A 27041-nucleotide genomic window follows, 5' to 3' on the forward strand; every position below is an offset into this window, starting at 1 on the left:
CCATTGGAGGAGCTCCCGTTGGGAGCGAACGCACTGGACGCGGAAGTGCCGTGGAGGCGCCACTCGCACGGAGTTTGTGATCGCCTCCAATGTTATTAACCTTTCTGACTGCCCGCACACAACGCACATAGGAGCGCAGCGCGCCCGCTCCGCTTCCTTCTATTTTTCACGCGAGCCGCGAGCACCGAGAGCGCCTTGGCAACGCGCTCTGAACCAGGACCAGTGCACGCCATTGAAATGTGCGCGCAGGGGGCTGGTAGAACGGCGAAGCGATTTGATTGGCTCCTGAAGAGCGGTTCGCGCCTTACGATTGGTTGGAGTTTTTACCTTCCTTTGGCCGCTACAGTTGTCAGATTTTTTCCGCACCTTTCTCCGTACACGTAATGTATTGACTTCTCCCAGGGGGCGAGGAGCATTTCACTCAGTATGACTTTGGACAACATCGTCTACCCTAGCTTTAAATCTGGCAGTACTTAAAAACCGTTATTTCTGGAGGAAAAAAAGCAAAATAAAATTTACCTTAAAGACTGTTTTTATTAAACTTTCATGTAAAAATTGATTGAGTAGTAAACACAACAGAGGCAGCCAACCTGACTCAACAGCGCCACCTCATGCAGAGAAGTGGCACCACTCAAACTGCACCGTAATAAATGTGTGAAATCTCACAGATAACATACTTCAGCTGGAATTCAGCCTTCAACAGTAAATCACGCACAAAAATCACAGTTTAAGAATAAAATTTCCACACAGACATTTCTTCATTCCATATTTAAATCCGGTGTTCTGAGCGACTGAATGTCAGTCCAGCTGCTGGTTGAATCGTTTTCAGAAAAACGTCTTCGAGGCCTGTCCGGATTGGTCCGGCTGGAGCCGCGTTCTGTCCACCGCTCAGGGACACCAGCTGGTGAAGGGATGCAGCAGGCAGTGGACGCTCCTGAACCTGCGGACGGCAGAAGAAACGGTGCGTCAGTCAGAGGGCGGGATCGACAGAAAGCCTCAGTTTGTTCTTGAGAGTTAATTCCCGGGACAGTCCGGAGGTCAGGCCTGACGCGTCCCGCTGAATCTCTGGGGTTCATCATTGTTGTTTTGTGCTGAAACCCCAACCGTCTGGCAGAGCCAAAAGACATAATGGGCGCCGTGTAATCCCCGGTAATGACCGCAATGATGATAATGATGACACTCAAGTGTGGAAACTGCTGCTAACCACAGTGGAGCTGCCTGCCGGCTCTGCGTCTGAGACAAAGAGGAAACCGTGTTGACCGGGACGGCAGCGCACGGCGGCCACACTCTGAGGAGGAAACGCTGAAAATGATCAGTCTACAACCAGGAAACTGAAAATGCAATGAAAAGTTTCCCTTTTCTCTTGAAAGCAGTTGTGTTAACCGAGCCTACGATGTTTGAAATGCAGACAAATTTCAGAAAAAACTGAATGAAAACTCAAAAAGACTCATGAAAAGAAGTGAATGGATGAAAGAGAACTAACCAAAGACACAACACTGAAAAAGAGATCGGAGGATTTATTTTAATTCAGAGAAATCCAGTAAAGACAAGGACACTTGCTGGTGAGTTAAACGCCTTGTTGAGGTCGGATGAAGCAAAGCTGCTTGTTTCTGATGCATCTCAGTCTCTGTTTTCTCTTTATTGTTGCATGAATGTTGCATGAATGGCATCCAAAGTTCCCAGATTGACCTTCGTGTGCATGTCAGAAGACAAACATTCAGCCAACGTCTGAGCAGTAAAATGAAAGCTTTCTGCTGTTTCTTTGAATGGCTGCATTTGATGAACCAAATTTTTGAGTTTAGAACGATACTGGCTGGTCGTAGGGTCAGGACTGCCCGAGGCTCCAGTCTCCCAAACCCAAAATATCAGTTCAAGGATGGCTTTGCAGGTTTTAAAGGTGCATTAAGAAGTTTTACAACCTTAAAAATACTTATTTTTCACCATAAATATGTTACACATTTTTAATGATGTGTACAATGTGCTCTGACATATTCATTACAAGTACCTCTAACAGTGCTGAATTGTCACTTGAAAGTTGCAGTGCCGGTCCGGCTCCAGCATTTTTTTGGGGAGAATTTGAAAGGAATGATGTAATGCGCACTCCGGCTCCTTGAGTTTCGTTTTGTCCGCCATTACTCCGCCAGATGCTTAGTGAGCAACAACTGAGCAGGATCTTCCAGAAAGTAAGAACAGACTGGCTTCTAGCACTGCCACAGCTCCACACAGACTCCACCAGGTAAAAGACACTTAAATCTTACTCGAGCGCTACTAAACGAGCAAGGAAGGAGTTCCCCTCTTCTGTGCACGCAAGCCACAGGCACGAGTTTTTTACTGAGCTGCATTACGCCCGAGGCCTGCAGGGGGCGCTGTTTCGCATAAAACGTGCAAACTCCTAAATGCAGCTTTAAGAAGAAGAAAGTCAATTCAACCAAATGTAATCCTCATCTACTGACTTGAACACTGTGTATATCCAGTAACAGGTTACAAATTAATGGAACTTTACATGGAATTAGTAACATGAAGATGAGCTTTCCGTATCTTTTCCTGTCAGAAATGCTTGATTTCTGTATTTTGAGAGCAGAGAGAAACGGAGCTGAAGGAAGGTGTCTGCGAGACCTTCTTTAGTTTGATCAATACAATAACTCTGCATTTAACCAAGAAACCTGTGACCACTTTAAATGCTGTGAGATGTTTTAGGAGGATCCCACTGATAACTGATAACTCTGGACAGGGAAAGCAGTGCAGAAGTAGAAGATGACAGATTAAGAGAAAACCTGCTACTAACAGTCGAGAAAGTAACATAAATAGATAAAACAAAACAAAGACAATTAAATAAATTGAATGAAATAAAGGCTTGCAGATACAATCTTGTCTCCTGTTATGGGAAAACAAGGCGAATCTCATCTTTCTAAAAGAAGAAATCACAGGATCTGCTCTGTTGTTTCAGGTCCATTCAGTGTGTGCTTGACAGAGTGCGCTCGGACGTCTGCTGGTTACAGTGACATTAAGTTATCTGTGACTTTGTTCTGTCCTCTATCAGCGACAGCAGCAGAGCTCCAGCGGCTATAAATAGCCCATCATGAGCCACTTAGACCACAAAAAAAGAGGTTTCAAACAGCAGCTTGATATTAAGGGAAAATTTAGGCCTTTGTTCTTATTCTTTCACCTCCAGCGGGGACGTTCAACAGGAGGTTTTTCAATAAAAGCTGAGGCAAAGCAGTTTGCAGTGGTGCAAAAAAGAAATGTCTCATATTCGGTCAGTTGAAATCCCTCCCTGAGAAATTGTGCAGGTTTTTCTTCCTGTGAAGCAGCACCTGTCTGCCAGGGATGAAGGATCTGGATCATTTACGGCACGTCGTTATCGCTCAACAATTCAATCTCATTAAATCCAGACACAGGTTCAGGATATTCAAGACGGAATCTCTATGTTTTCATCAAATTTATCCTCAAGTTTCACTTTAAAAGTAGAATAAGAGAGTCAGACCTTCCGCTGAATCTGGGTTGTACAGATCTATATGTACAGAATAGAGTGTTTCTTTGTATGTGTTTAAGGCACAAGTGAAAATTTAAAGTAGATCTGATAAAACAGGAACTGTGACTAAAAGCAGCATAAGAGTGAATCCTGTTCTTGATGGCTCGTGGCTGGTAAGCTAGCTACATCGTTCTCATGTAAACAAACGTCATTTTCAAAACGTTGCTGCTCAAACATAAAACTTCTGAAACAAAACGCAAAAACAATGAACAACTTTCACCTGAAACTTTGAGCAAACGAAGCCCCAGTTCTTAACTTAAAGTGGTTCTCCTGTAAACATCTGTATTTTTTATCTGTATTTTCAGACGACTTCCTGCTTCACAGAAATCTACGTTGATCCAGAGGAACCAGTAATGGAGAAAAACTCTTCTTCTGAAGACCCAGTTTTATTTGTGTTCAGCTTGAGTTGAAACCTCACTGTACAGATCCCATCTTACGGACGAATCTGGGGAAAGACTGCGTCTTTCGGACACGGATGCGTCTGTAGCTCAAATGTGTTACATCAAATAGCTTTTATCTCCGGCAGCAGGGAGAGGCGGATGAGCCGGAGCTGTCATGTCTCCGGCTCACATCATGTGAGAAGCGGAGCTGCGACTGAGGCGTTTCTAAATGAAATGCCAGCAGCAAACATGCATCTTATCACGCAGCGCAGAGGTAAATCACTTCTCGTGGAAAGGCCCGTGGGCAGCGCAAACACAGCAATCTGCCTGAACATCGCGGCCGTCGGCTTCCACTGGGTGGGTCCAGCTCCTGCTGTCAGAGCTGCTCAGAGCTGCTCAACGCCTTGTGAAATGGCACCTTCCTGCTCATATGAATGAGGAACGTCTCACTCGACCACGACGCCACGCAGCTGCTGTCTGGAGCTCCGGGAGACATCAGAGGCCCGTCCTGCACACACTGAGCGCCGCCGCCGCCGCCGCCTCCACACGGCCTCATTTGTGAATTAATGTAGTGTGAGACCAACCTGGAGGGGTCGTCCTCCTTGGAGAAGCTTCCCTTCACCTCGATGCTGTTCATCTTGTTCTCAAACAGCCCGTAGCTCAGCGTCACCTGCGGAGGAGGAGACGCTGTCAGCAGTGGATTTTTAATTGTGTGTGTGTTTAAATGTGTGTTTGGCTACCTGTTGCGGTATGCTCCTCTGGCTGACCAGCAGCAGGTTCTCCAGGTGCGAGTGGAATAACGGACAGTGGACCATGGAGATTCCCAGCCTGCGCTCCACGATGAAGCCCACCGTGCAGTCGTCGGGCAGCCGGATCGTCGCCGAGGTCTTCTCGAAGCGGGAGCCGCTGAAACACACATCCTGTGTCAAAAACGCTGATTCAGACTGTATCTACTTCAAGCAGATCAATATTCCTGTATTAAAAAGACGACTGCATCACATCGATCTACATTCTGCTCTTTACATCCTGTAGGCCAGCGGTCCCCAACCACCGGGTCGTGGACCGGTACTGGTCCGTGGGTAGTTTAACACCGGGCCGTAAAGGGAGAATAAGAAGTTTCAGTTTGTAAATGTACATTTAGATTTCTGTGACTTTGCAGTTGAGTTTCATTTTGAAAAGCTCTTCACTTCCATCAGTTGTTTTTCAAACATGAAGCCGTCATTGATTCCTTTTCATGTGTCTCTGGTGGTCAAGCTGCAACGGCTAAGCTAACTAGCTGCACAGAACAAAGCCGTGTGGCCGGATTCAGCCGGATTCAGCCACTCGGTGCACAGGCTGGAATCAGCTCGCATCAAATGGTTCACCTCGTCTAAAGCGGTCAGTGAGCAGCACTTCGTTCACCTCGTATGAACCTCCGTGGTGCTGAAACACCGTCATATAAAAATCACATAAATCTGATGTTGCGAACTGCTTCTGAACATCTGCTTTTAAAATGATTTATTTGTTTTCTAATAATCCATTATATGTGGTCTGAGAAGGTCAGAAAGGAGTTGCAGCTCTCTCTCTCTCTCTCTCTCTCTCTCTCTCTCTCTCTCTCTCTCTCTAAGCCTGTGGATGAAGCACTGTGAGGAAGTTGGTGGAAATGATAAACATATTCAAAAGACTCAAACGACTCGGATATCTGGTTCACTTTGATGAACGACTCATAAACCGTTGAGTCAGTTCAGTGAATCCAGTTTTCCATCACTGCTCGGGAGCAAAACTTTTGCAGAACAGCTGAAAAGTAGCCAGACTCTCCCTCGAGGGACATTTCTGGTGATTTTGCATGTTTTATTTTTTTAATCTCGTCACTATTTATTGCATGTGCATTACTGCTGACCTTTATCAAATGACGTTGTATTTTTTTTTTTTTCAGGTGGGTGGGGGTGGAAGGTGGAAGGGGTTGGGGTAGGGGGGGTTGATTCGTCCATACGCTGCCCTGGGCAGCCATTAGTCTCAGTTCCTTGAGAGCAGTACAAACACAAACTTGCAAAGACACAACATTTACTCCGGACTGGAGATTCATCACTTTTCGCGCTGCGTCAGCATCTTTCTCTTCCTGCCATTTCGCCATGCCGCTGGCTTTTTTATGCCACTGGGTTTTTTAATTGAACGATGACCCTTTCATCTGACTTTGCACCTTGTCGGGTTCAACAGTGAGACGACTTTCCTGCAAGAGAGAAGTTTTCTCATCGTGTTCCTTTTATCACGTCTAAAGACTGAATTATTTAGCAGTGAAGCTCAGGAGAGCAACACGTTGGTTTTCTTTACAGCTAATAGACTGAGCAGGATGACTTCTTCCAAAATTTACAAAATGTTGCTTTCACAAGTAATGAGAGGACGACGGTCATTCTGAGCTTTTGATTCAAATCAGAGACACACGATCCTACAATCAGTCCTCTTCGGTGAATTAACTGCCTTCTCTCTCACAAACCATTGCGCTGGATGAGCTCGCTCTCAGTTTGGACTTCTAGCAATGAGAATGAAATATGTCACGCATTCAGAATGATTCCAGTTCTAATATAGGCTCAAGACATTAGTTCCGGTTTGTTTGGGGGGATTTAATACTCATATATGTAACTGTAGTTTTTCTTTAATCCTGTTTTTCTAATTTCTCATTGAATTCAACATGACATTTATATTTGATGTATTTGTTTCATATTTTACACCCATCATCTGCATATGGAGTGTTTCTCTTGTCTCTTGGGGTACTCTGCTAGTTTAAGCTAACAGCTCATTCTGTTCCAACCTGTAAGTTCCTTGGTTTGGAGACATGTGGGAGCTGCAGTGACTTCTACGTCAAAACATGAGCTAAACCTGCCCACCCTCCCCGAAAACCTACCCACCATGCCACACTGTGGAGTTTATTAGGATTTTTTTTTAAATGGTTATTTAGAGGTCTGCGACCCTGAGAAGGACAGACAGTGTAGGAAATGGATGGATGGATGGTTATTTAGAGGCAGTTTGATGTAAATACCTCGCCCATGGTGCCATCTTCTCCGCCAGCCTCCGACTCAGACAGAAGCCTGCTCCTCCTGTGGCAAACCAGAAGCGCACCTCCCTCTGACACACACACACACACACACACACACACACACACACACACACACACACACACACACAGCCAGATATTAAAGAACACATTTAGAGAAACACAGAAGGAGAAATTACACCCAGCATGCATGAAAACAAAAGCGTTCACCTAAATACTCCATGTCGATTCACTCCGTTCACCAGTCGGCTGAGTAACAAACACAGAATCCTGCTGTGGTAACTCGCTGTGGTTGTTTGCCTTTACTTAGCGCCATCTGCACTGTAGTAATGCACCACAAACAGCTACAGGAATCCAGCTCTGAACCCACTTAGAGGCTCAAAGCATACATGCTGTTTGCACAAATAAGCGAAAACTCTACTCTTAAAAAAAGATGGGAGAATCAGAGAGTAACTGCAGCTTGATTGGTTTCCACAAGGTAGTGAGAAAGACCAGATACTGAGGTTTTGGTTTTCCTTTATTAGCCTCGTTTTACAGGCGATCTTCATACATGTTGTTTATAGTAGTTAGATTGGACAATTATTCTAAAACAAACACAATTTAACCCAAAAGAGTTAAATTTGTCGTGTCGTAATAAACGACTAAAAAGAGCAAGAAAACCTGTGAGTGGAGAAAAATGAGGTAACAGCGTTTGGAAATTTACCAAACAATGGTTTTAGTGAGTTCCAAACACTGAAAACTCAAGAAATTAGCTTTTTTAGTATTCACTGAAATGTTACCCTGTAAAATAAATAAATTAATGAAACCACACACATACAAAGAACAATACATTATAAACATCAACAATGGACGTTCACATGGACAGACAAGCAGTTGTACTGTTGTTCCAGGTGACTCCCAACTATAAAACTACCAAGTCCAGGGGACCATGGACTCGGAGTCGTGCTTGCAGATGGTCTAATCTCAGATTTCTGCTGTTATCACTTCATCTGATTAGATATAAATCTCCGAACGCCACAGAATAGAGGATGGGATTAAAACTGGACCAACAGTGTCGCGACTCACAGCTGAACCCAGAAGCAGACTCCACAGAACAGTCAAGTTAAAGAGTTTATTACGTAAAAAACACATAGAGGAGGAGAAAACACACAGGTTAAACTCTATTTCTCATGTTGGTACGAATCCAGCAGCAGAAGCAGACTGATGCGTCACACTTCTCCTCAAAGCAGAGAACTCACATCCATGAAATAATTACAGAGAACACACATCAGACCAAGTGCTTCCATCTCTGACCCCAACTCTTCCTCATTTCTTCACTCGTTGTTTTTTCTTCCGGAGCAGCTTCTTATGAACAGCGCGTCTTAATCTGCAGCCCTCCTCCGTTTATCGAGCCGCTGCCGCCGTAGGAAGCGCTGAGGTGATTTGCTACGCCGGAGAAATGTGGCGTTTTGTCTTTGCGCTCGCCAAAGCAAACAGATCAAGAGCTGAGTGTGCGGAGGGAGCCGTGACGACACACACAGCTGATCGGTCTGAGCAGGGGTGTTTCTGGCCTTCGCCCAGCTCCACATTCTGCTTTTTCCTCGGCTATTTTCTCTCCGTTTGCTTGTTTTTTTTTTTAACCCTTTGTTATCATTTCCTGTTTTCTCTTAACTCCTTCTGCACCTCTGGACTTTTCCTCCCTCCCTTATTTTTTACCTTCCTTCAGATTGTTTTCCTGCCTCGCTGCCTGAGAGGCCACTGGCTTCCCTAAATCTCCTGAATTAAATTTTCCTTCCTTCCTGTCGCTCCCCCTTCTTCTCATCGTCCTTCATTCGGCTCCTTCTCTTAAAAGTCTCTCCAGTTATTTGTTTCCTTCCAACCCTTTTCTTCCCATTCCTGTGCTTCCTCCCCTCATCCCCTCCTCCTCTCATTCTCCTCGCGACAGTGACAGGAAATCGAAAAAGATAGGCAGCGAGATGTAAGAAAATGAGCCGAGGAGACAAAGAGGAGCCTGACGTTGGTGTTTTTTTTTTCGTTTGTTTGTTTGTTTGTTTTCTCCATTCAGAAAGCAGGAATGGAGGGTTGGAGGAAAGGAAGGAGGAAGGGCTTCAGGAAGCAAAGATTAATAAAGACTCATCTGTCAGTGTAAATGAGCGTAATGAGAGCGGAGACTGTGAAACGGGGGAGTCGGGGGAGGCTGCTGATTGTTCGCCATTCGGAGCTCTTACTGGAATCAGGATGCACTTAAGCTCAATGGCAGCGTTAAATCTGAGGGCTCAGTGATGTGTGTGTGTGTGTGTGTGTGTGTGTGTGTGTGTGTGTGTGTGTGTGTGTGTGTGTGTGTGTGTGTGTGTGCAGGCACGCACCTGTGCATGACTGCACGTGCATCGACCATTCAAATGCTTGGAGTCATTCATTCACACTTTGATTTACGCTCAAAACTTCAGGGAAAACAAGATGAAAAAAATGATCTTGGAGATGAGGAAGAGTGAGGAAGACTTGAGAATCTGTTCCGTGGGCCGAGTGGCGACCGATAGTAATAAATTAAACATCAGATGACCTCGGGGCGCCAGCTGTTTGACAGGAAACGACTCACTGATATCAGGCTCATGAGAAACACTCCACTATTCATTTGGAATTTGGACAAATAATTAAATGACTAAAAGTTAACAGTGAAGTCGGATGATTTTTGGAGTTCTTGACATTTCTGACTCCATGACTCCAAAAAGTAGATTTATTCCCGACAGGAAACAAAAACAAGCACAGATACTAAGTGAGCTGGAGGACGCTGTGATCAGAGTGATCTGTGAACCTCCTGTCAGCCTGACCTTTACGACCTGCTCCTGTGGCCGTCGCAGGACGAGGACACACTGCTCCGGCTTGCATTTATTTAGAAAGGCCATATTGGGTAAACTCCCTTCTTATCTGTGCTGCCTCATGTCTCCAGCCAGGAAGTGGGTATGGATCTCGCTCATCTTGTCTGGTTCTCTTCAGAGTCTCCAAAATCCACTCAGGACCTGGTAGAAAGGCTATTTCCTGGAAATAACTGTAAAAATCCCTGCAGCTGCAGCATTTAATCTCCCCAAGCAAATTCAGATCTACTTCAATGAACTGTTCAGTGGAAGAGAAGTTGTTGTCATTAATGTTTTAATGTTGTTTTAACTGAAGAGAAGAGAACCATGAAGCACTGACACACGGAGCAAAGCACAGAACTAAATGCTCTGATAAAAGGGCGTCTGTGGTGTGTGTGTGTGTGTGTGTGTGGTGTGTGTCAGGCTTGTTACCATTCAATACCTCAATGACAAACTTAATCACTCATTGATTCATCCTTCAAAAAGCCCCAGACATGTTCCACATCCATCCATCCCGCTCCGCTCCTCTTCATGGTTCTTCAGCGGCGATGAGACGGAAATAGACGCGAGTGGAAAGTATGGATTTTGTGTGGTTAAGCTGCTGCAGCACCTTTGTGGCATAAAACCGATGGGAGTCCAGTTTTTCCTGTTCATTAGCGTCTTTAGCATAGCAGAGGCCAGAGGGGACGACAAAGGAAAAACCGAAGAACTGAGCAATCGACTGATAAACACATTCATTACATGAAAGAGTGAAGTAGGAGACAAGTACAAAAACTTTTCTCAAACCCAAATTTCTCATCTCGTTTCCAAGTTTCTATGGATCGATGTAAACAGTAAGAAGACTGATGCTCTGACGCAACTTTCTGAAAAGGGCTCCCAAGGTGGAACTTCTTGAAAACGCCCTGGCTCTGTTGGAGCATAAACTCAAGTAAATGTATAATAACAACAACAGCACCTGCCTCCAGAGCGACATGAGTCCATAATCTGGACTTGGCAGTTTTACAGTTGAGAGTCCCCTGTTATAACAACCCAGCTTCATCATCTGTCCGTATGAACGTCATGTTCTCCCATGGCTGATGTTTAGAGTAGATTGTTCTCTGCATGCGTGTGTGACGTGGTACCGTTGCGTTGCCCTCCAGCAGTTCGTGGGCAGTGATGGGCTTGTCCAGACTCGGCTTGCCCACATAGATGTCGCCGTCCTGGGGGAAGGCCGACAGCAGGGCGAGGAGAGCCTCCGGGTTCAGGTAGTTATCGTCGTCCACGTGGCAAAACCACCTGAGGAGCAGCAGAGCAGAGGGCGAAACAGAAACATGGTAAACCTGGATAAATAAATAAATAAATAGAGACATGTTCTTTCTGCCAGAGCTGAGAGAAAAGAGAGTCATTCTTATCCAGGAGTTCTTGTGCTTTGTTTCACACTTCAGGTGGATGTTTTTGAAAATGCTCCGTCTCTGTGTAGATGGAAGAAAACGCCACATTTGGAAAATGCTGTGACTGAGCACCAAGGTCGTAGTCAACAGTTCTTCTGCACATGCAGGAGTAGATGAACAGTAGCAACAATGACGACTTCCAGGATGTCTTGACTTCCAGTCCAGATTGTTCTTTGACTTCATAGTTTTCTAATTTAACCAGCCGTAATGATAATCCAGCGCCGTCTTTATTCTTTCTGTTCGATGTACTCTTCTCTGCACACGAGTGTGATTTCATTACAAAAACAACCAACAGCGCTCACTTCTGACCCAACATGAAAACCACACTGTTTTCAGCATTTCTGCCATTTCCTTGGAAACAGACGAGCAAAACTTTTCTGAAATAAAGAATATCCAAGAATATCACATATTTTGTAGTTTCACTCATTTGCAGCCTGTACAGTAGAGTCTGGACAGAAATGAATTTATGCCCAGATGCAGCACATACATGATAAAATGATTAATTCAAAGATTATGTTCTTTAAAATAAATGAAAACTACATTTTGCTGCGCAGCCAATGTGGCTCCATTCATCACCCTGATGACTGAAGAAGCAGTGTTTGTAGCTCACAGCCCGGAACGGCCTGTCAGAGCCAGATGCTTTATAGGACCTGAGGACAAGCATCCACTTCATCACATAATCAGTTTAAGGAGGAGATGGAAAAGAAAAGCATCTGTACCGACTCGTCTTCCGCCGCTTGTGTTCCCTTCGCATCCGTCTTCACCGCTTGAAACCCGACAATCACAAAGCGGGAGTTTGATTCAGCGAGCAGAGTCTGCTAAGAGACTGTCCATCTTGTAAATGCAGTCATTAAATTCACCAGATATGGAGGTATTAAAGGGACGCCTGGCACCTGTGAGTCACTCCGGTCTTATAAAGTATGGGGACATTCAAGGGCGAATCGGTTGATGCTCCTGCAGCTCACTGAAGCAATCCTTCACTGCAAAGCGATGAGACGAGAAGCAGTTATGTCAAGCATTCCTCACACAGAATAATGCAGAGAAAAGGTGAAAAGAGAGGAATCATTGCTTATTCAATAAAATAATCTGGAATTGTCTGGTAGGGTTTGTTGGCGCCACATAAAAGGTTATAAATAACTGGATTACAGCGACATTGTGTGTAGCACGCTGGATCGGAAAAAGGAAAGTGAGCTGTCTAAGGAGATCGGGGAGAATGAGCTTGACAAGCGTGTTATTGGTAAACGGCTATGAGATCATCTTCGGGCGGCTCGATTTGAAGCAAGAATCACATCAAGACAAGAACCGATGGAAACCGCTCAAGAGATACGAGCTGAGCTCCAAGGTCAAGCTGCATCCGAGCCTCGAGTGACAGCAGGTTTCCTGCAAGGTAGCCCAGAAGATTTCACTGGTGAAGGACAAACGTGGGGAAAAAGGCAGAGAGGAACGAGCTAAAATGCGTGTTGAGGAGCCGCGGTGCTTCTGGGAGAATGTCGCTGGACGGACGAGACAAAGCTGGAGCTTTCTGGCGAGTCACATCAGCTGTAGAGTCACAAACACGAGACAGGAAGCTTTCCAGGAGAAGAGCACCACACCTGCTGTGGAACGAGGGGCGAGCAACCAGGCTGTTTCTGATGCATCTGGCACAGGGCGGTTTCAATCGGCGCCGGGCGAAATGAAAGCCTCAAGGCTGCGCAGGAATCCTCCCAGTGAAATGTGGCGGCCAGAAACAGAGAGCTCCGTCTACGTCTGGAGCCAAAAGGAAAACAAGCTAAAAGACAACGGCTGAAATCACCCGAGAGAGGCTCAGGAGGAATGTGGCGATACTGTGAGGAGGGCTTCTCTGAGCTCTGGCCCGAATCCTATTACACACCTATGGAGAGAGCTGAAATATGCAGTCTGCACAAAGTCGGCTCACAGTTTTGGTCTGGGAAAACCGGCACGAGCTACCTGAAGTGCAAAACACAGACGGCAGCGCTTGTATCTAAAGATCCATTTTTATTTATCACTTCCACCAGTGAGATCTGGACTGAGCCTTTTCCCGTTGTTGATACATCATTCAAGCACTGTGAAGACAGCGTGACACCGAGTGTACCATTTCCATCGCTGGTGCAAAATGTAGAAGTACTGAATAATAAATGAATTAAAAAAATAATACCCATTAAAATGAAGAGGAAGAAAACTCATAGTTTGGATTGCTTTACAGAATTCTCTTTTATTTTTTTTTTTCAGTCCTACAGACATAATGTGTCATATGAATAAATAATTATCTTGGAAAACACAATTTCCTACCGAGTGCTGTAGACAAGACCAACTGAGATGAGACTGAGTCAACATAAAGAATCTCAAGAAAGAACCAAGACCAGAACATCCCAAGACGGAGTCAAGACCAAGACCAGAGCGAGTGGTCACAAGTTGCACAGCATGCAGAGGCATAATGTACACTAGAATACTGTTATAAAATGTATATATTTCTCTAAAAACCCTCATATTTAGAGTATTGTATCACAGCTAGATGATTCGTTTTCTTGTCCTCACAGTAACAGTCAGTGATCCTGTCGCTGTGTGGATTTCCTCCGCCATCCTGATGGCTGGACGCGGCGCCGGGGCCTCACTCCACAGCAAACTCAGCTCCACTGTCGACATCGGTCCACATTTCAAAGCTGCTGAGGGAGAAGTGAAGAGCGGCCACGGTAATGTCTGCCCGGCAGCGTGAGAGGGAACCTTCCAAACCAAACAGCCTGGTTTCCCTCTTCAGGGGCCTTCACTGCCACTGGGAGCGCTCTGACTGCTCCTCGGAATCTAACTGACAACACACTTTCATTTTCTCTCCCGTCCTCATAATCCTAAACATGTTTGTCACACACCAAATGCAAGTTGCTGAGTTGGACTGTTTTTTTTTTTCTTCTTCGCACTGATTAAAAAAATACATAAAAGAATGTCAGATATAGCTTTTCAAGAGCTGCTGCTGTCGGCTCAGAGGTTATGATCAAAATCAATGAAGCATCGTCGGCTGAATATTGCCTCCTAATTCTAATCCCGTCATGCCGTAGATGAGAACCGCAGGTAAGAACCTGGGAGGTGGATTTCATTATACCGAGGACGAAGGCTCCATTATCACCACCACATTCTGGAGGGAAAACAGAAAACTTTGGCTGCGTCTGAGGTTCTCTGTTTACAAGACATATTTTGCTTGGAGTTGCTGAGAACGTAACTTTTGGAAAACACTTCGATAATGCTTTACTTGTAGCACCCGGTATAACACATTATAAGTAGTTATAAACACTCATAAATGATCACAATGCTTTATAACCCACTATTTAGTTAAGGTTAGGGTTAGGGTTAGGTCCTGGCATTGTGATCATTTTTGAGTGTTTATAACTATAGCTGCACATGCTATAATGGCATTATAATGCTTTATAAATTTACTTACAATGTGTTATACAGGGGGGCTTTAAGTAAAGTGTTACCAACACTTCTTTGACAGCTCTCTTCTGTCCTTGCTGCTGTGGAAACACCGTGAAGCGTAATCCGTCTCACCTCTTGCTGGAGGCCATGAAGCCGTCGTACTCTGCAGACATCTTGCAGGACAGAGCCTGCTGACTGTGGTCTGTCTGGCAGTCCGTTACCACCACGTTATAACCTGGAGAGAGCGAGAATCACACACATTCTCTTCTATTTATACCTGCAGATGTTGAAGATATTTTCATTTTTTCGTGAATATGTGCTTTTATGGGTCTTTTTCTATACAGCAGCTTCTTAATGAGCAAGGAAAATAAATAAATCCCTAAAATCTAAACAAACTAATGGAGTTATAATCGCCTTGGTTCTTCTTGTCACAGCATTCATGACATTTTGGACCCTGATTGCAAGTAATTGCTCCCATTCCCCCACCAGCGTTTCCACTGATGTGGGGTAATAACGTCCAACTCACAGTCTGAGTTTAAATCGACCGCTCATCAGTCGTAAATTTGGCAAGCGGGAATGGGAAGCCTGTTTAAATCGAACATCAAACGCTTCCAATATTACCATAAACGTTGAGTGGTCAATCTGTAACGGCGTCATTTCAAGCGGCGCTGCATCCAGAATGCTAATTTGCAGAAACAGTTCGCATGAGGGGCTGTTTGAGGCTGGAAACAAGGCATCTCTGAGTGCACACGAGAGGCTATGTTCAAAAATCCACTGCTCATGAGCACTTCAATTGTTCTCACATGACTTTCCTACATTTCATGTCTCAACAACACACAGTGGAAAAACCCACTAACGACCAAGAAGTTAATAGTTACCTGCAAATAATGGAACAAGTTTTGGAATTAGACCAATAACTTAAACTAGCAAAGAAAAACGAAGAGGCGTACATGGTATAGATGCTAAATGAATGACTGTAACAAGTATGCAATAAATTATCCCGACTGTTACAAACTGCACAACAACAGGGAAGATATGTTCTTATTTTCAAGAAATGCAGCCATGTTTATGCATCATTCCAGTATTGGACGCTGCCATGGCAATTTCAGAGGAGTGGTTCCTCCAATCAAGTAATAAATAGACAGAAATGTAACAATTAATTACGTTTAAATGGACACAACTCTTTCAGGTTCTTAAGCCTCGTCAAATGTTGCTCCAGTTTCGGTTTGGACCAAAAAGCTTCTTCAATATTTTCTTTGGGTTTTTCGGTTTTCGCCTGATATTCAGTCAGTAAAATAAAGAACTGTTTTAACGTCCATTTATTCCTTTTTCTTGTGATTTCAAAAAAATCAAAGCAAATCAGATCATCTACAGTTTTCCCCTGCAGCTGTGTCTCCCAGCAGGGACCCAAGCCACAGCTTGAGAACCGCTGCTCTGAGGAGCATTTTGGGGTGTCCGTTCACACGGCAACGGTGCTGGGAGCCACTGAAAACACAGCTTTTTGAAAAAACACTCGGGCTCCGTCGCCATGGAGACAAGCTGAGCATGCACACCTGTGGTTTCATTACAAAAACAAACACCAGCGCCCACTAGTGGCCCAACCTGTAAACTACATCGTTTTCAGAGTTTTGTAATGCGGTGCACCTGGCTCTTAAAGGGCCTCATTGTGACATCTTGATTGGTTGGTTTCATGTTGTGTTCACTGCCCACCGTTCAAACGGACCCCGTAAGAATCTGTCTGCTCACTTTCTGTCCTTTTAATCCACATCAGAGCGAGAGCAGCGGACGCATCCGGTGAACGAGGCGAGAGTTCGCTGCTTACCTTCAGAACTCAAGTCTTCATCCTCCGCGTCTGTGAAGATGAACGTCTGTAAACAAAGACAAATAATTGGATTTAACAAACACGGCGCATCCGTCGCCTTCTACACATCTGTAACAAATTGTGCTGAAAGCGCACTCATTAGGGGAGAGGCACGCGTACAAACACACGCACACACACACACACACTCATGAAAATACACACACTGTGTAAACACATTATGCACTCGTGGGATCAATATCGTTTTGGATGGAGCAAATTCAATGTGACAAAAACAAGGTTTCCCGCTGTGAGCTAAAACAATGAGTCACCACACGCACACACACACGCACACACACACACACACACACACACACACACACACACACACACACACACACACACACACACACACACACACACACACAATCAGGGGAAGAGGAGCACCACATTCAGTGAGCGTATTGTTTGGTGAGTTAAAATGCAAAATCTCACAGATAGATAGATAGATAGATAGATAGATAGATAGACAGTGACATCTGGTGGTTTGAAATTGTATTTGAGTGTCCTTCCTAAATAAAAAAAGAAAAACTTTTTTAAAAGTCCACAAACTATTTCATCAAGCAGAAATAATTTCAATAATTTCAACAAATAGTTGTGGCAGATTTTAAATTAACTGCATAATAATCCTTGAATCATCTGCTGTCTATTACATGATCACACATTAAAACACTGAGGGTGAAGATGTAATGTTTGAATCGCTGGTTTCTCTGAAGGTCTTGTTTTGAATGGAAAATGATGCCGAAGCCTCGTCTTGCACCTTCTCCTTGCATCTGAGCAGCACAGGAGTCACTGACACAGGGGAGCTGTGCACGAGGGGCTCCAACCAGCAACCCTTGCATCACTGCAGGGCCCCCTCGGGCCACACCGCGCCACGTGTTCGATTCCCCCTGCCAGCAAAGCAGAGGGTAACCTGACAGTGGGACGAACGGCCTGCAGGACGAGACCAACAGGAGCCTTCAGCGACTCCTGGAAATGTAGGAAAGCTGTTTCAGGCATATTTAAAGAGACTGATCACAGAGAGAGATGACAGATGGAGGTCTTCTCCAGACTTTTTATCGCTTTTCCACAATCAGATGAGAAGATGATGTGTTGGAGTGTGTCAGCTGGAGAGAGAAGCTCAATGATCACGCCAGTGATGGAGCAAAATCAGACTTTATGGGTGACTTAAGCAGCCAAATTTAACAAAATCAGTTCAGTCTACAGCAGTGCAAAAGTTCGAGAGACGAGAGACGAGTCTGTCTCACGAGGAAGGAAGACAGTCCTGTTTCAGGTCAATGTGGAACATGAGAAAATGGTTTTCCCATCGTTAAGCAAACACTACGTGGAAGATATAGATTTTTTTGTGTGTGTGCTCGTATATCTGGTCAGGTGAGATGTGCCTGACTAGAAAACCCTGTTAAAAAAACTAATCCCCAGAATATACATGAGATTAGAGAACTATAACCTGCATCCTCCCACAATTCAGAAGCATGTGAGGTTACTTTCAAGTTAAATTTCCTCAATGTGTGACTGCGAGTGTGTGAGTGTGTCTGTCCTGTGATGGACTGTGACCCCTCCAGGGTGTTTCCCGCCCTCCCCTCCAGCACTCAGGATTCAGTACAGAACACTAGTTAGAGGTTTTCTCAGTGTAGCCACCAGAGGGCAGCAGATATACTAGTTTCTCCAAGTGTGTGTGTGTGTGTGTGTGTGTGTGGGTATTTCTATGCTTGTGGGGACCAAATGTCCCCACAAGGATAAGAAAACCTGGCACGACCTGCCTCGTGGGGACATTTTTTGGGTCCCCATGGGGGGAAACAGTGTTTTCTTGGCCATGTTGTTGTTACTGAAAAAAGTAAAAGGTCAAAAACATTTCTTTAGGGCTACGCTTTGTTTTGGTGTGGGTTAGGGTTAGGATAAGGGTCAGGGTTAGGAGTTCGACATGAATGGGAGTCAATGGAAGGTCCCCACGAGGATATAAATACAAACATGTGTGTGTGTGTGTGTGTGTGTGTGTGTGTGTGTGTGTGTGTGTGTGGCCTTCAGATTGCCACTAAAAGGAGTGATGGCAGCAGGTCCTGCAGAAGGAGAGTTTTTTTTTTTTTAATGAAATCTTTGACAGAAAACAAAATTTTTAATGTAGAAACAAACAGAAACCTGAGAACCAAGTTCTTCTGAACCACATTTCCCCTGTTCTCAGCTGTCTGACATAAAGTGGAGACAATCAGTCAAAACAATACAAATATTTACAGGCTTTTCACTCCAATAGATTATATTAAAGGGTCACATGTACTGAACAGAACCAAGATCTGGTGAACATTGTTGAGTCAACCCATCCTCATAAAAAATCAATTAAAAATGAATAAATGCAGGATAAAATTATATTTTTTGCTTAAAAAAGCATGTTTCAGACTGAGAGGTAATAAAAAGGGTTTAAAAGGTGATATGGAACTGTAAAATAAGCTGCAGGGTGAATACTGAAGCTGAAGAATCGCTTGTCCACGTGTAATGTTCTCTGTCTGAATCACGTGCATCGCGCTGCATCGTGCTGAAAGATGCTGATGCTGGCAGGCGAAGTGAAGTGAGGGAACATTAATTGGACCGGCTGGTCCCAGATCGGCTAAAACTAAACTCATGTCTGAAAACCGTGTCTCTGCCCGTCCCACCCCATCAATACTGCAGCCACAGGTAAACCTGCGGGACTGACTGCCTCCAGCTGATCTGCTTCATGTACACAGAGCATAAAGTACAGAGTCAGACATTTTCAGCTGAAACGGGCATCTCGGTGTATCAGACTCAAAGCCTTTCTATGGTCAAGAGAAATCCCAGGTCGGGTCTATGATTAGATTTCAAACTGAGTTAAAGGTTGAGGTGAGGTCAGGCCACCAGGCGAGACCAGCTCAACCTGCTGGATCCTGAACTCAGATCAACTCCAGGATACCAGACGTCTCCCGAGACGGCCAAAGCGTCACGACTGCGTCAAGCAGGAAGCCCTCTGCGGGGCTCTGGATCCAGCGGGGGCGAGTCGGAGGGTAATTAGTGCTCCTCTCTCTGGGGAGTGTTGTGTTGGAAGAAGGCGAGCTGAGTTAGCGGTCCGACTGGTTAGCGGAGGTTAGTATCTCTCTGAAGCCGTCCTGGGAGAGATCGATGGTGTGATGTTCATCGATGTGTGTAATCAGTCTGCTCTGAGCTGCAGAAGCACAGAGACGAGCTGCTTATTGGACCCGGGGGAAATGTTCCAGACCGGAGGTATTGACTTCTCTCTGAGACGTGTCTGCCATTTAAAAATATATAATAATAGTATAATAAAAAAAAAAAGAAGTTGTCTTCCAACCGTTTGATTTTCCATCTCCTCCTGTCCAGAGGTCCAAATGTCGATGAATATTCGTTCACGTCTGTCTTTCTGTTTGTCTCTCAGTATCGGTTCCTGGATCCAGACGACAGTGTCGTGAATGTTCACTGCTCCAGCGCTTTAGACCCGGCAGTCACTGGCATGAATCAATCCTTCTCCAACATCTGGTGGAGCCAGACAGAGCCAGAACTTTCAGAAAGCTGTTTTCAAAAAGTTGCGTTTTTGTGACTCTGAGCGAGTAAAAAAAGCCTTGTTTGCAAGATTTGTAAATATCCTGCATAAATGAAGTGCTTATTAAAATCTGCTGTGCTCTGCAGGTGGGATACTAAGATTTACAAACAAAAGTCATGAGGATATAAATGAGGAAGCGTCTCTGCTGTTTGTCTCCGTTTCAAACTTGGTGCAAACAGCTGAGACCGTAAAACAAAACAGATATTTTCACATCATACTTTCAGCAATCCAGCATGAAAGCAGCCCAGACGTTTCCACAATCTGGAACACACACCCAGTATTTATTATTCATGAAGGCAAGCTGCACTAAATCAAGGATGTCAAACATAAGGCCCGTGGGCCAAAACAGTCCAGCAAGATGCTCCAATCTGGCCCGCAAAATCGCCAAGCAAACTGGGAAAAATTGCAAAGAAATCATCGACTTTTTAACACATTTCTGAAGTGAATCAGACACAACATGAAGCCCCGGCTGCTGTGAGCGGAGCTGGACGTCGTGCTGTCACGGTCACTTTGTAGAAGTGTGTGTGCTGAAAAAATGTGTGTGCAGGATAACGTCCCTGTGTGAGCGTCTGAGTGACAAACGCTGAAAGCCTTCGCTCGTCTGCATTTCCACCTATAGCTGTTGTTTTATGGTTCATCCATTCATCCATTCACCGGGCCTCGGCTCTCGGCTCTCACGCTGACATGAAGCCGCCTGTAAATCTTCATTTCAGTAACGACGGCGCTCTTCCCTGCTTCGCTCCTCCTCCCAGAGGCGTCTTTCCATCATTAAAGGACGAGTAATGAGACGCCCGGATCCAGCCGCCTCTCCACTATCGCCACGACAACCGCTGCCGCCTCCGCCACTAAGCCCCCCCCGGGGACGAAGGTGCCGTCGCAATTAGTCTCCGTTCCACCGGTCGTAACTCAGGCGGAAACTGCCGGCGCTGAAATCAGTCAACCTGCGCCGAGGAGCTAAGATGGCGGCGCCGCGCCTCGTAAACAGAGTTTGCGAGGACGTTTCACGGAGGTCAGGCAGGGACGTATAAATCTCCGCTTGTTTTTCACACCGTTAATGAGCCGTTAAGTGAGATTTGCACTGTCCTGTTACAGAAAATGGCTGCTGTATATCTCAATAAGGTGTCTATCGATGTTTTAGTGATTCCTGAGGATCCAGTCTGCTTCTTGTAAACAACTTTCGGTCAAAAGAAGAAATAAAATCTTCAGTGTTGCCATTATGTTAATTCGCTGTTTGTTGTGGGGACGCTGAACTGATACGAGAAGCTGATTTCTCTATAAAAAGACAGAACTTAGTTTACGTTCTCACAGTGCCTCCAAGAGGCCAAACAGTCGGACTCAAAGCTCCAGCACGACCGAACACGTCAACAAACTTCTTCTGTCTTCTACAGCCAAAAGTCGCCTGAGTGACCACATGGGAACAAAGCCCAGACAACGCTGCACAGGATCCAACCAAAGAACTAAAAAATCTCCTTAATCGTGCAGGGGAAGTTATTTTACGAGCAAAAATAGAAGAAAAAAGAATCACTCAAACCCTTTTGATACAAATATTTCTTGGGGAAAAACGATCCATAAGCAGAGACTTTCTGGCACAACAAAGACAAAAAGTAACTGCGTCCAAGCTGATGTTGAAGCCAAACGTGTTTCTGTTAAGGTGTAATGAGACGAGACAGTGGCTCAGGGAGTAAATATTACTGGAAGACGACATGCGTTCGACGATCATCCCCAACTTCACGCTTCACCGCAGATATTCAATATTTCCCCAAAAGTATTCAAGGATTTCATGAGTTTGAAACAATCCCATATCAATCCTTCAGTTTGAGTCAATCACATCTTCAGAAAGAACATAAATTGTTCCAAAAATAAATTATGCCAAGAAAAGTAAACTTTTCCAAAGAAGTTGAAAACGGGACCAGAGCTCACTGAAACACTGAGTCTTTCAGTGGAGTTTGATCTACACTGTTTATAAGGATGTTTAACATCACGAAGATAAATCCTGCTAAGATTTTACTTCTTATCTGACAAAACATAAACCACAGCCACTGAAGTTCATCCTGACGGGTATTGATCAGGACGAACAGCGTCGCTCCGCTGCTGCCGTCCAGCGGTGAGTTCAGGCGGCGGGACGTCCAGGAGAGACGCAGTCCTGACAGAAAACCTCCAGAGGAGGCTGTTCACAGCAGATAACTGCTCAGAGACCACCGCGCTCATTCAGTCTCATTACATCTGACTGAGAAGTTTGACGGGATTCAGCAAATCGTCAGAAAGCGAAGTTCCACTTCGAAAAGCGAAGAGAGGTGTGACTATCTGCTCAGCAGCAGAGGAAGACGCCACTACGACATGAAAGGTTTCAGCGCTGAGAGCCATCACGTCTTCCATCGCTGTGAGAGCTGAGGAAAGTTCAGTTCAAGCACATTTACAGCAAGATTCAGGAGAATTAAAGCTGAATTAATGGTTTATGCTGTATCTCATGCCTGCAGCTCCTCCAGAACGACGAGGACCAGAAGGCAGTTTTTAAACCTCTGGCTCCTCTGGTGTTTTGGGAAGGTTTTTAACATCCAGTCGTCACTTTTAAGAGCTTTGTTTTCAACCTATGAACCCCGAGATAAACGACAGCGATGGTTATAGTCGAATAAAATCATTGTTTCAGAGAAAGGTTGCATTCACACAGCAGCATTTTAGAAACTGTGTCTGTTTAGATGGATCAGCAGAAATGCTGAAAACACGCCCACGCTCCTCATGTTGGACACCCGCAGCACACTGCAGCAAGCTAGCAGGCTAAAAAGCTAAATATACAGTAAACGAGGTAAAGAGTTGAATGTGCTTCAGCCAGTTTTCACCCTTTCAGTCTGTTTTAAATGTTTTTAGTTCATCAGAAGAGAAATACTTGAAGGTGAAAATGTCGGATGTCTTCAGCGTGTAATTTCTGATGGGCTGGCGTTGTCATACAGACAGTTTCTGTCCTGTTCTAAGCTGTGAAGGGGTGAGAGGTGATATTTTGTGAGCGCAGCGCGCTGCGGGTGTTTATGGAAGTAAGACGAAGTTCAGCAATCAGCTTCTGCGCTTCCTGTTCTGAGCAGCTTCCGCTGCAGCATTGTTAAAGGAGTCGCTGCAGCGCGGCTGTTTCCCCTCGGCCCAGACACCCTGCCTGCACGGCTTCCTGTGTGCGTGTGTGTGTGTGTGTGTGTGTGGGGTAGACACTTGCTTCTCTACTCATGTGTTCAGACTTCATTTGCCTCTGATCCATGTCAGCTTTCTGAGCGACGGAGAAACTAAAAAAGGAACAAGCTCCTGTTTTTGCAGTGAGAAAGAAGAAGGGACCTTCAGTCGTGTTCCTCTTTTACTCTCAGCTCTGTGAAGCAGAAATGAAGAAGTCCGGAGATCCCCGGCGGGGTTCATCTCAGGAGGCAGAGCTTTTGATGGGTGTTGCTTCATTTCCAGAGATATGACCGATAAAACACTGTCTCTGCGTGTCAAACATTTCACATTTGTTGATCCAGAGATCTTCTCCAGAATGACTCTACCGGCCATGCTGAGAAATTCAGAGCAAAAACACTGAATGTGAATTCTGCAAAGCCTCACAGATACTTAAAATGAAACCCTGAAGAGATGAAGAAACCAGATTTGAATCCGTGTTTCTGCACCTGATCCTCTTTTCTAGGATAATCAAACTGATACTCGGGGTTTTCTCACAGGTTGTTTCCACTGTCTTTCTGTTTTAATAATTGATCAGAGATCAAATCCTGCAATATTTCCAAAACCAGTGTGTCAGACGTGCAGAGCTCAGCCTGAATGCTTTTCTCAGTAGAAGGTTTTAATCCAGATGAAGTCTGCAGGGAACTGAGGCATCTTCTCTAACAGGGGTGTCAAAAACATAAGGTCTGTGGACCAAAACCGACCCGCAAGAGGCTCCAATCCGACCCACAAAACCACCAAGCAAAACGACCAAAGAAAACAGATGATTAACAGATTCCTCAGCTGAGATCTCAGTGAAACAGCAGCATGAGCCTCAGAGCCACGCTGTCAGGGAGAGAAAGTGAAAACGAGCATAATGCAGCAGCTGCAGGAGCAGGTTGACATTTCAGTGTATTTACCACCAGAAAGGATCATTAAAATTGACTTTATGGAAGGACTGTCGTCATTTTAGGAAGCAATTGTTTGGTTTTGTGAAAACCGAATAATTTGTCCATTCCAGTCCTTATAACACAAATAATCAAAGAAACACTGTAAATGTTTCACACACACCCCTGGTCTCATTTCAGCAGTCGGAAAAGTCAGAAGTATTTACAAACAACTCCTCAAATGTGCTCATAAACACAAAAACACTGAGATGATCAGAGATGTGTTCCCTGACTTTCAGTAACAGATTTAGTTCAGGGTGAATGTTTCCTTCCCTGGAGATCGATCGTTGTTATAACTTGTCTCACTCGCCTCATATTTATGAACATAACTGCAAATACTGAGTAAGTTTGTATGAATTAGACTTTAGAATTAGTTGACGTTGCCTTCGTTTTTAAGAGGACTGAAAATCTTTGTGTTTTCTTCATCTATCGGGTCCATTGACCAACCGGAGAGCCGTTCAGGAACCGGCCGGTCGCCTCAGTCGCCAGAGGTCGGCTTCAGAGCAGAGAGGAAGTGACTGTTGTTCTCATCTTCATCACAGGCTCCAGGTTGTTCATCACACAGCACGTCTCTGCAGCTCGCACCGTGACTTGGACAGGTTTTTCACCGCTGACAGCCGAGACGTTACGGAGCTTCTCACAGCGTGAAAACATTAAACATTACTGCTCAGCACCCACTGGATTCTGCGAAGGTGATTCGACCGAGACAGTCTGAGTCTCCAGCTCTTGTTCGTTCAAAGCCCGAGGAGGGAAAGTGATTTTCTCAAACTGTCAAATGAAGAATCAACACTATCCTGAGAGTGGAGACTTAAGTTGACGTGAATTTTGTTCATTGAGTCATGTTGTGATGAAAAGCAGATTTTTAACATTTTCTCACAGTCTCTGTCTGGAAATAACGATCACAAAATGTTTAATTCCATTAATCAGTTAAAAAAAATAAAAATCCATTAACGTTTCCTTCACTGTTAAACACCAACTAGGTACTAGTAACCAATAATGTGGTGAATGTCACCATGAGAATAACAGTGATTCTCATTTAATTGAGGATTTCTCAGTAACACCCTGAGGGCCGGTCATGCTGATCTAAGGGGCCACATGTGGCCCCCGGGCCTCATGATGGTCTCCTCTAAATCATAACAGCATTAAGACAAATCTCCACTTCTGGTGTGTCATAAAACCTGAATTTGAGCAGAACTCAACTCATTACATCCCTTAAATCACTTTGATTTCTCCTCCTAACTGCATTCAAGAAACAAAACTTTAAGAGAACAGTGTAACCAGGTCAAGAGTGTGAATTAGCCAACAGGAGCCAAACACAGAGCAATACACTAAGTTCCATTTAAAAAGTTTATTTCGACTCATCAATCTAAATACCAACAGCTGACAGTATCTGGATGCACAACAGCTCCTCGAGGAGGAATCAGCTTTTGATGATGTGCGTAAGAGAGGTGAACGAGTCAACTTGAGTAAGTTGGACATGAGTGCGTAAAAACCAGGCACTCACCTGCGCTTTGGTCCTGGAGATCCAGGTCTCCAAAAGCAGCGCCAGACGCGTCTTGTGGAACCTGCCGGTGGTTTTCACGGCGATGTAGATGTCCTCCTGCTTCAGTCTGGGCTGTGTGACACTTCCTGAAGGATCCCTGCCGCCGTGCGTAAAGTGCGCCCCGTTTCCAGCATCCCCGGTGTTGGAGGAGGAGGAGGAGGAGGAGGAAGAGGAGGAGGACAGCTTTTGGATGGAGCGCAGCCGCGCTCCTGAGGACTGCTGCTTAACCTCAGCCAGTATGGGAAGGCTGCTGGTGCGCAGCTGGAAATCCACGTAAAGAATGATGAAGAGGGTGAAAATCAACACGGGAAGCCACCGACGAATCCATCTCTTATACATGGTAATGGAAAAAAATAAAATAAAATAAAAAGTTAAATCCGCTTCAAAAACGCGCCTTTGGTTCCCTCATTTCAACTCTTAACAGTTCCTCTTCCGTCTTCATAATTTCATAATTACAGGTCCCTATTAATTAACCTGACAAATCCTCCCAGCTTAGATCGAATATTGTCATAATTTCAGTCATAAATCAAGTTATTTTGGATAAATCTGCCCGGTTTAAGCAGATGCATTTCCTCTCAGCTTCTGCGTAAAAGTCGCCACCGCGGGGATCCTCAGCTCAGCCCACACTGCTGGCATTAGTGTCAAACCGAAGAAAACAGCGTGAGAGAAGTTCCTGTAGCTCTTTCAAAACAAAACTAAGCTCAGACACCTGATTCCGGTGTAGTTTGGAGTGCAGGATGCAGTTCACTCTTCAGTTTTTACATCATATTTCCTCCATAAGTGAAAACAAACCAGAATCAAGCACAGCTGCAGCAGCAGGTTTTATTGGACATTTCACTCCGTTTTTCATGAGAAGGTTTGATTAAAGTTAGCTTTGTGTTGAAACTGTTGTGATTTTCTCATAACAGTTGTTGCTTTATATCACATATAGCTTCAAAACAACAAAGAAAAACTTTAAAGGTTGAATTTAGAGGCTATTACACTCAAGATGAAATTGTTCTCTATGTTTCCCCTGAACTGAGAGTGTTTGTCACCCCTGTCAAACCAAAAGCATTGCTGATGTCCATCCTGTGTTTTTCAGTTTGTTAGCCATGTTGGAAGGAAACCGTCTTTCACCATCTGAACCACACAGATCCTGCGATCTGTGAACTGAAAGTTTCACAACAGCTTTGAAACGGTTACACACACGCGAGGCTAAATGTGATGAGTGTGTGAGTGTTTTCTCTCGGTGTTGAACCTCATGGAGACGTCCACATGTTTACCACTTCATTAGATCAAATTCAGAGAACTGTTACTCTAGGTCTGTCATGCCCTCAAAAATCCAACTTTAATACAGCAAACCCAGAGTTCT

General features: G+C 44.7%; 1 protein-coding gene across 1 annotated transcript; it reads right to left on the reverse strand.

Annotated features, from left to right (window-relative positions):
* Positions 1–480: 480 nt before the first annotated feature.
* Positions 481–26305, reverse strand: LOC115384430 (beta-1,3-N-acetylglucosaminyltransferase manic fringe-like). The gene is made up of 8 exons (XM_030086704.1): positions 25652–26305; positions 16432–16477; positions 14742–14844; positions 10896–11049; positions 6929–7014; positions 4653–4818; positions 4497–4582; positions 481–940 (listed from the first exon to the last, which is right to left on the reverse strand). Exons 1-8 carry the CDS (start codon positions 26027–26029, stop codon positions 889–891), a joined length of 1071 nt encoding a protein of 356 aa, XP_029942564.1. The 5' UTR covers positions 26030–26305; the 3' UTR covers positions 481–888.
* Between the last annotated feature and the right edge of the window lie 736 nt (positions 26306–27041).

Source organism: Salarias fasciatus, unplaced genomic scaffold (genome assembly GCF_902148845.1).
Source record: "Salarias fasciatus unplaced genomic scaffold, fSalaFa1.1, whole genome shotgun sequence".
NCBI lineage: Eukaryota > Metazoa > Chordata > Actinopteri > Blenniiformes > Blenniidae > Salarias > Salarias fasciatus.